This window comes from Setaria italica, chromosome VI, assembly GCF_000263155.2.
Source record: "Setaria italica strain Yugu1 chromosome VI, Setaria_italica_v2.0, whole genome shotgun sequence".
Classification (NCBI taxonomy): Eukaryota; Viridiplantae; Streptophyta; class Magnoliopsida; order Poales; family Poaceae; genus Setaria; species Setaria italica.
Window position 1 is genome coordinate 4,072,630 of NC_028455.1, and position 10,090 is coordinate 4,082,719.

Genomic DNA, 10,090 nt, shown 5'->3' on the forward strand with positions numbered 1-10,090 from the left:
TAGTGTCTAAATATCCAATGTGATATGATAGGGACTCAAATTTAACCCACGCCCTTCCGAACAGCCTCTCAGCTCAATTCGTGACGCGAGCAATTTGGTAAGCGATAAAGACGAAATGGCGACAACAGGTGATGTGCAAGTGTCTTGATCAAAGACCAATTGACTAGGTATAGTGTTCAAAACTTCACGTCAACGTCAAAGGTATTAACTTTGGTGATCGTGAAAGCTACGAAGAGTTAACGCAAGTTTAGCAAAGTTTAGCAGCGATTGACACCAGAATATTTTTTCCGTATTTTGCTAAAATGGTTAAGGCATGGCTAAAATCTGAAGTCTAACCAAACGACAGCCAACAATTTGAAGTACAACTAAAATGCGTCTGGTTGGACTTTTGGACGTGCTTTTGCTTTTACCCAAAAGCTGTTTTTTTCTAGTACAAACCTAAGGGCCTGTTTTCTTCCACCTTGCTAAACTTTAGTTGCTAAAAGTTGCTAAACTTTAGCAAAGTTGTTTGGATACTCTTGCTAAAAGGCATTTAATGAGCTGTAAAAGGACCTATCTACCCTTATTAAAGGTGCGCAAGAGGGGGGAGACAAGCAATAAATGAGGGGTATATGTTGTCCAGCCCACCTTTTAGCAAGTTTTAGCAACCAAAAACTTGCTAAAGTGCTAAACTTTAGCAACTCAACTTTAGCAAGTTTTAGCAAGAGTGTTTTGCAGTTTAGCAGCTCAAAGTTGCTAAACTTTAGCATCTAAAGTTTAGCAAGGTGGAAGAAAACAGGCCCTAAAAGCACATTCCTCTTGCTTTCACGTGCTTTTGGGGTAAAAATTACCCACCTGCCACTAATTATGAAGTACCTTTTCGTTTACTCCCAGGTCTATTTCTCTCATGCGGAACAGTCCGCTCCTCCCGCACAGGCACCGTTCGCCTCCTCCAGCCACCCCCGGCGGTCCGCTGCCTACCGCCGGCTGATCGTCCGCCGCCCCCGGTCGCTACCCTGCTGCCCCCGGTCGCCGACCCGCCGCCCTCGGACGCCCACCGCCCGCGGCTGGCAACCCGCCGCCGAGCGTGGGCTCCGCTCTGGGCGAGAGCTCCGCCGCCGCCGGCGCGGGCATGGACTCTGCCGTGGGGTGGACTGTGCAGTGGGAGGAAGAAGAAGGGGCGGGACCCGCTCGTCAGTGAGAGAGGGAGAGAGTTGAGTGGGGTGGACTGTGGATGACATGTAGGGTCCATTCGACAGTTTATTCAAAAGCCACAGCTGATCTAACCAAACGGTATTATGCTTTTCCCACAGCTGCTGTCACAGCTGCTTTTCCATAGCCCACAGCTCACAGCAACTTTTCCAAAAACCACAGTCCATCCAAACACACCTGTAAACAAACACACCATAATTTGCTGATTTATTGGCCACCTACACGTATTTCACCTACTCAGCTGCTGTTGCAGGTTGCAGCTTCTTCCCGGACACTGGAGGGCTCTCTCTCTCAGGCCTGCTCCAACGGGCACACCTCACCTGGCTCGTGAAGTTCCAACTCAGCATTTTGACTATACGTGGAAAAAAGAGAGCAGCTATCTCTTGTTTCCGCGCTCAGCTCGAACGGACTACGGTGCTGGCGGCCACTCACGAGTCCTCTCCCCTCTCCGTCTCTCCCTGCGTTTCTCTCGCTTCCTTTTGTTCCTCTTTGCGGAAGATGCCGGCGCCGGCAGCAGAAGTAGCCGGAGGCGAGGAGACGACGGCCCCTACGCACACCGGAGAGACGCGTGGCCGGACGGCATCGCGGCAGCCACCGGCGACCTCAGCGCCGCAGCTCCGGCGCGCGTTTGGCCGCCATGGCAGAGGCCATCCCCACGGCCATGGCGCAGGTCGCCGTGGCCCCCCACGACGGCACGAAGGGCGCGTCGTGCGCGAGCAAAGCGGCACCGGCGAGCTCGAGCGCGGCTCAGTGACGACGAGGCGGCGAGCGGCTCACCCACCACCGGAGGAGAGGGCCTTGTCCTCGTGCCGCCGCAGGAGGAGTGGGCCTCGTGCTCGTGCTGCCGCTGGAGGAGAGGGACTCGCGTCGCCGGAGCTGGAGGGAAAGAGGGTGAGCAAGCAGCGTGCCGACGAGCGACGATGGCTGCCTTGAGTGCCTCCGGCAGATCTCCATTGAAGAGCATGAGCTCGGCTGTGTGCGGCAGGAAAACGAACTAGAGAGAAGAAAGAGTAAAAAATAAAAACATGGACGAGGCCTGATGAATCCGGACACGAGGACATGGGCCCAACTCCTTTATTTTGTTTTGTAGGAAAGTACAGAGCTTCCAAGTTGATGTGCCCGTGTGCGCTGTTCTGCACAGAATCCACAATTGATAGGGTCACCGCAAACAACTCCCCCGTTGAACTCAAACAGCTCCAGGAGGTACTCCACCTTGGCCTGGTTTAGTTTCCAATTTAGGAGCGGTAAAATTGGCATTTTGCTATAAATGTGCAACTGTAGCATTTCGTTTGTATTTGTAAATTATTGTCCAAACATTGACTAATTAGGCTCGAAAGATTCGTCTCGCAAAGTACAATAAAACTGTGCAATTAGTTTTTAATTTCGTCTACATTTAGTACTCCATGCATGTACCGCAAATTTGATGTGATAGGAAATCTTCTTTTTGCATAGTGTTAAAGTTGGAATTTTGGAGGAAACTAAACGAACGTGGCCCTTATCTTGTGGAGCGAGTACAGAGCCTCCCCACAAAATCTGAGAACACAAGCACGGAGACATCAACAACAAGGACACAAGCATGGACCTAGACTCGTGGAGCAAAGCCAGGAATCCCTCTGCCGAACGTTGAAACAAGGAGATCAAAACCGGGGTTGGAATCATGAAAGGAGGAAAAGGTTTGGCAGGAAGGAGGGGGAAGACCGGAAGAGTTGCCAGCTTGCTGGGTATGGGTTGGAGTGGACAGCCTAAACCCCTACTGGTGTACCCCCTCAAATCCAGCCTACGGAAACTGATGTGACCTTAACCCCTAGTTTAAACAGAGCTCCTTGTCTTTTTGCCAGAAGCAAGTATATAGCCTACGACAGCCTAGCTATTAAATTCTTTTTTTAGAGTAGATGCTATATCAGCTCATGCAATTTAGAGTTATGTGGTGGTGATGTCTTTGTCTTGTGGATCAAGGTGGGAGGAGGCGCCAAATTTTTCTTCTTTCACCTTTCTTTTTCATTATGTTTTCGTGAATTGATTATGCTATATCACATTTCTCACTTGATCCAAAAAATGTCAAGATCTTGGACAATAATATATAGTAAACCATCGTAATCATGGACTCGTGGTGGTTTCATAAAAAAAGTATGCCATGTTTCCACGCAACATGCTATTTTTTTCCACACAATGAATCGTCGTCATCAATCTAACAAACTGTTATGAGAATCGTGAAGAGATCCAACAAAAAGATAATAATTTTTTTCCCGGGGATACTATCCATACCGACAAATTCCTCACAAGTGACATGTGTGATTCCAGCAGGATATCATTATAGTTGGCTTACAACCATCAACACGGAGAACACCCCAACACTTTCTAACAAACACGCAAAAAAATTTGACACGAGAGTTACCACAACTTCGAAAACAAACTCACACTCGACACGTAAAAATATGACCATAATTACAAGAATCACACCAAATCTCCGAACCAGAATTTGAGCTGGCCCAATCCAATAAGGGCCAATCCAATAAACTCATGCTCACCCTGGAAAATGAAAAATCCATGCCGCTCCGCAACAAATATACGCCGAATTACAGCACGAAAAGAATCGTCTGTGTCCAACGTCCTCGCGCAAAGCCGGAGAACACGCCACAACACCCCCAGCAAACCTTCCATCCTCCACGCGGCCTCATCCGGGCCGTCCGATGCGGCGATCAGACGGTCCAGGCTTCCTCGATCGGTGCAGCCGCACGCGGTGCTGTAGCGGCGGCTGAACGCCGTCCGTCCGTGTGCGGGTGCGGCGAGAAATTGCTCGACATCTTTTGCAAAGGCGTGGGGGGGTGGGGGATCCCCTGCACTTTCTGATGCCTGTTCCAGCTTCATCTGCCGCTGCCATCCCTACACGCGCGCGCCCCCCCTGCTGCACGCACGCAGGCACGCTGCACACACACCAGCATCTCTCTCTCCTCTCTCCTCTTCTCGCTCTCGGGCCTGATGAGGAGGGTGTGTGCCAGTGAGTAATAAATGGCAGTGAGCAGCGTGCGTGGCTGAGGCTGCTGAGCGAGCTCTAGCTAGTGCTGTGCAGCCGCTGGCTGTGTACTGTGCTGTGCAGCGGTTTGCTCCTCCGGTCTTCCTCACTGCTTCGCCTTGCTCGTTTTTCACACCGGTAACCGCTGCGCTAAACCCTCCCAAACCCCCCTCGCCTGAATGATTGGTGCTGTGTAAATCGGTTCCTTTGGTGGTTTTCCATCATTATCTCCTTGTTGAAATTTGGCAGGTGTTGGTGATCAATCGCCCGGTGGGGGAGTGACCGGGCTTCTTTGATTTCTGATCAGGCCGGATTTCTTCGTCACGAGGGGGAGGAGGAGGAGGGGGGGTGCTCCGTTTCTTGCTCCAGTCCGTTGGAGAGATCCAATCAGGATTGAGCCGGCCTTTTTGTGCTTGCTTGCCGAGATATTTTCCCCCACAAAGTTTGTTGCTTGGAACCGATTTGAGCCAAGAAAGCGCCGAAAGGCGCCGCAAATCCGTTACCATCCCAGAAAATCCCAAAACACCTCGTCCTATTTGATCGCTGGCGACGCAGCTCGATCCATCTGAGCCGAGGAAGCAGCAGCCGCCGCCGTGAGGAGGGGGGAGGGGGGGAGGAGAAGAGAGAGGAGAGGGCGTCCTCTTCCGAGCAGCCGCATTGCCGCCTGTCGATGAGTGAGCGCTGCCACCGATGCTGTCGGGGTGCTCGGTGTCCAGTCTCGCGGCGCGGTTCGCCTTCTTCCCGCCGGAGCCGGCGACGTACGCCGTCCGGAAGGACGAGGCCACCGGCCGCCTCGTCGCCTCCGGCGTGCCGCGGGACAACGCCCTCGACGTGCTGCTCGTCGACACCAGGAGGGGGAGCAAGGTCGTGGCCTTCTACTTCAGGAACCCCTGCGCACGCCTCACCCTGCTCTACTCGCACGGCAACGCCGCGGACCTCGGCCAGCTCTACGACCTCTTTGTGCAGCTCAAGGTCAATCTCAAGGTCAATCTGATGGGGTTAGTGGTGCATTATGCTTCCCGGCCATCCTTGTGATCTTGCATTTTTTTTCTTATTTGTTCTGTTGCATTTATTCTGCTGTTTCTATCAAAAAATGCTATGCTCCTTGATCTGTTTAGGAAAGTTGCTTTTAAAAGTTAATATTTTTCTTGTTAGGATGCTGTGCCAGATGTGCTTTTCCTTTCTATTTTCTGAATTTTGGGGGGGCTCGACACGGCTGTTGAAGAAGAAACTCATCTTTAGTGAATATTTTGCACGAATTACTGATTCTGGCATGCTGCATTGCATAAATCGGCTTCATTTAGCATGTCGAGGGCGGCCGAAGCAGGTAGTTACTGGAGTAGGGGGGATTTGGAATGTAGTTATTCTAGTTTTCCCCTAGGGATTTTCAGTGACCGCAGAACTTTTCATAGTCTCGACTCTTGAGGATGACTTATGTGTTCTTCTTAAATCCTTCTGCCAGTTATTTGTTCCAAACCTGGATTGTGATATCAGTAGAAGATTCAGTTGACATGGCTGCGTATGCGGCACTGTTGTGGATGGCTATCGTGGGAAAAGTTTTAATTCTTAACCTTTTCTGTTGTTGAAAATATCACATTTAAATGTATAGTTGGCCTAAGTTGACTGCCTATTCATTCTTCAACTATAACCGCATCATTTTATCTTTTCCAGAAGATGATTTGATGTTTCCGGTTTCATCACTGTGCTTTTAAGGCAGCTATGAAGTTTCCTGTTTAGAACATGCTGATGTGATGTACTGTGTACTTCTGTATTTGCAGATATGATTACTCTGGCTATGGTGCATCTACTGGAAAGGTAAGAACTTATTTACCAAGTGTAAACTGTGTTAGATTGCACCATCGACATGTTGCTGGTGAGTTAAAGTGGTGGTGAATGGCTGATTGACTGTTTGAAAAACTTCTCTTAATCTCGGTGCCCTTTCCCAACTAACGCAGATAGATAATGGGCCTGTTTGGTCCCCGGCCACGCCACGCCACAGGCTGTGGCAGCTGTGGTGGTGGAAATCGGCACCACAGGCCGTGGCGTGGCGAGCCACGGCCGGGAACCAAGCACGCCCAATTATCTTTTCTGCCTAGGTTTGCAGTTTTGCACTATTCAGTCTCAAGATTCTAACGTGCCATGCTAGATACCTCGAGAAATGTGGTTTGAGTTTCAAATTCCAAGAATGAGTTCATATACTTGCATGTGAAGAGGCTTTGGCCCATGCCTGACTGGTGCATTTCTGGCACAGCATGGCCAATGCTCTTAAAAGGCTGCTCAGAGATAGCAATGATCAGCATATGTTTAGATTTGAGCCCTTTTGTTTTCAGCCATGCATGCCATTTTGAAGGTTCAGACTACAGTTTTAAGAATCGGCTTTTGTGGAACTACATGTATGGGCAGTTTATTCCGTTCAGGTCCACGTGTAGACTTCATGAACTCCAAACTATCCATCTCACTGATGTGGCATGATATGGCGGTTCTGTGTCAATGGGATGTGGACCCAACATGCCAATTCAATGCAAGATTTTTTTTGAGAAAAATGGCATGATACTGTTTATATTTTCTTTATGTTCTTAACTAGTGTTACCCCAACCAGCACTGGATGAGCAAATTGGAGCCATGTTCTTTTGATTTTTATTTTTTAAGACTCCTTGTGCAGTTCCCAACTTACTTGTCTTGAATTTGAAACTCTGTTTTGGGTACTAGATTGGCTGATATATTGCTAAATGCACATTTAAGCGAAGTCAGATGTCAATGTCATTTCATTTTGTATTGCTGTCAGGTTCCTGGTATTTGTACATATCATACGCTAAAGGAATACATTGTTGAGGAATTAATCTTATGTTTGTTATTTATAATGCAGCCGAGTGAAGAAAATACATATGCAGACATCGAAGCAGTTTACCAGTGCTTAGAAACTGAGTATGGAATCAGCCAAGAAGATATTATCCTGTATGGACAATCTGTGGGCAGTGGGCCAACATTACATTTGGCCTCCCGTTTGCCTAGATTGCGCGGGGTGGTTCTCCACAGTGCTATACTGTCAGGCCTTCGTGTTGTTTGCCATGTGAACTTTACTTTCTGCTTTGACATTTACAAAGTAAATAACTTGAACTGATTATCTTATCTCAGTCTGCACATCCTATTCCTTTAGGGTTAGCTTTTACTAATGTCTAGTCAAACCTATTTCTGCAGAACGTCAAGAAAATAAAAAAGGTCAAATGCCCTGTTCTCGTTATTCATGTAAGTGTTCTCTAATAGGATATCTGGCATTTGTATATTTACTTCATTACTTGCTATCCGATTAGACAAGTAGTAGTGAATTTGAACTAGCATGCACTGATTTCATATGTGCCATATGTTGGAACATTTTACCACTTCCACATCTTTGCTGATGGCAGTGTGCTGTTGTTGTTCCTTCTACTAATATATGTATTGGAGCAGTAAATCAATTACTGGTAGTAGTATTGAATTGTGTTTTCATGTCATTACTCATTACACGGTAGTTCATCACTGCATCCAAACTTCATACATTAGTGGAAAAACATCTTCCATATATAAATGTCATGCGATTTTATATTTAGGAATGAAAGATGATGAACAATTGAAATGTGTGTAGAAGAAAATCCATTTATTACCTGGATTCTCTTTGATCATATTCTCTTCTTTGAAATCTTGCTACTCCAAGCACTACAGTTCACCATCCTTGTTGCCAATTTTCAGCTTATGAAAAATTTTCTTTAAACCAAAGTTTTAGCCAATATCTAGCCCAGCTTTTATTAGAAGCCAAGAAAGTACATAGGTTTAGATGCGGGAAGTAACTTCCGGCCTCTACACTAACCATGGGTATGTACAAGCATAGATTGGAAAGTACATAGGTAGAGCAGAAAACTACAGAACTATGAAGACCAGAAACAAAGTCTTCATTGCCTCAGCTAGCCAGCAGTTATGTCCATTGAATGCGAACCCTTTTATGGGCTGGGATGTCACTAGCAGTTTTGGTTCCCTAGCGTACAAGTTGTGCACATGTGGTATGCTCACTTTATGCCCCCTGTAGGACCTCATTGACTTAATTCAGCCTGGTAACCCAAAGAATAATTGGGCATTGGCAGTCCTGGCCTGGCTGGTTGTTGGCCTTTCACTGTTCATCCTGCCATACTGAACAGCTTATTTTTGTTGTCTTGGCTGAGCCAAACCAAACTTGTAGCCATGTCAAACTAGTAGGCCCAAAAAGGTCAGCACTTTTCTGGCCCAAAATTTGCACAGGCTGAATATACATCTCTAGTTTTTTGTTGCTGCCTGGAAGTGCATACTCTTAGCCAACGATCTTAAAACATGGAAGACAATCAGAGCATCTGAAAGCTTACTGATTTACAAGAGACAGTTTAGTTTCCAGGCTTTAACAATAAAACTATGTCACACCTTATCTGCCATAGTTCATCAGAAATGATCTTATTTACAGTTTTAACATAATTGGCTGGTCTCATCATGAGCTATACAGATCATAGGCATTTCAATTTTGCCTAGAGCCCTAGATCACTTGTACAATCAATGGATATCCATTTTGAGCGATTTGTATAATTTAATTTTGCTAGACCCCATTAGAATAATCATGAAAAAACTGAACCCGTTGCTTGTGTAAGCTGTGACTGAATATACATCTGAATTCATCTATATGTTTGATGAAAATGGTGTACGTTGCACTCATAACTCAGCACCACTGCATTCCAAGTTTTAAGATATTTGTCTAAGTTACACTGGCTGATATTTGCAGGGGACGGATGATGATGTTGTGAACTGGTCACATGGTAAGGAGCTATGGAAACTGGCAAGGGAGCCTTACGACCCACTCTGGATTAAGGGGGGAGGTCACTGCAACCTAGAGCTGTACCCTGACTTCATCCGCCACCTCTCCCGTTTCATCCGTGAAATGGAGACCATCACAACAAAAATCCGGCTCAAGAAGATTAGGCAGTCCCTCCAGCCAAGAAAGAAGGCCCACAGAGTGAACACCGCAACAACAACAACCTTCACCACTAACTGCTGCTGCCGCATTCGAGTCCGCAAACCAACCTGCCCCAGCTGCAACTTCAGCTGCGGCTGCTGTGGGCTGAGGAACTGCTTCACATCCCGTTTCTTCAGGTGCTGCCCTTCCTGCTTCTCCTGCGGCAGCTGCTGCTCCTGCAGGAGCTGCTTCAAGTGCTGCTGCTGTGGAGACGCCCGTTAATGCCGCCGATCTTTGTGCGTGCATGTATAGTAAAGAGGAACGGTCCTGAGATATCTACTAACCCTTTAAATGCTCTAGGACTAAAACCTAGATTTGAGTCAGTTAGCTGAACATTGTGCAACAGATAGAGACTCCCGTACTTGTGCTTCATATCCGGTTCTACCTGTCCTCCGTTGTAGTTGCTTGTCAGATTCATCTAATTATTATTGACATAACCTGCTCGCCGTCGAGTTTAGAGCAATGACAATGCCTGAATTGAATCTTCTTTTCAGCTATCTTTGGGTTGTTCTGGTAAGTTTTCCATCATGCAGTAGCTCCATGCTGAAATTCAGACTGCTCCGCCTGCATCTTTCTGAAAACTGAAAGATGCTCCTGGCATGTGCAGATCTGATTGCTCAACAGCTCAAGACATGGTCTGGTCTGTTTGTTAGACTGACAGGTGACAGCCAATGGAATGTTTTGAGATAATCTATCAGCAACCACACAAAACAATTCAAGACGGTGGTTCTCGACTTGTCGTGCAACTGTTCTGTTCCTATTTTCGAAATGTACTGTTCCTGCCCAGCAATCAGATTCAATGTGCACCGGTCGAAGACAAGGGGCAGGTTAAACCTTGGTGCAGTACTTGTACACTGGCATTCAGATGGACCACTGCA

The 10,090-nt window shown here is 47.2% G+C and overlaps 1 protein-coding gene across 1 annotated transcript; it reads left to right on the top strand.

Moving 5' to 3' along the window:
• Nucleotides 1–4,021: 4,021 nt before the first annotated feature.
• Nucleotides 4,022–9,709, top strand: LOC101753846 (protein ABHD17C). Its single transcript, XM_004972716.3, has 6 exons — nt 4,022–4,342; nt 4,454–5,202; nt 5,983–6,019; nt 7,071–7,307; nt 7,403–7,450; nt 8,982–9,709. The coding sequence occupies exons 2-6, from the start codon at nt 4,895–4,897 to the stop codon at nt 9,432–9,434; spliced, it is 1,083 nt and encodes a 360-aa protein (XP_004972773.1). The 5' UTR covers nt 4,022–4,342; nt 4,454–4,894; the 3' UTR covers nt 9,435–9,709.
• The last annotated feature ends 381 nt before the right edge of the window (nt 9,710–10,090 follow it).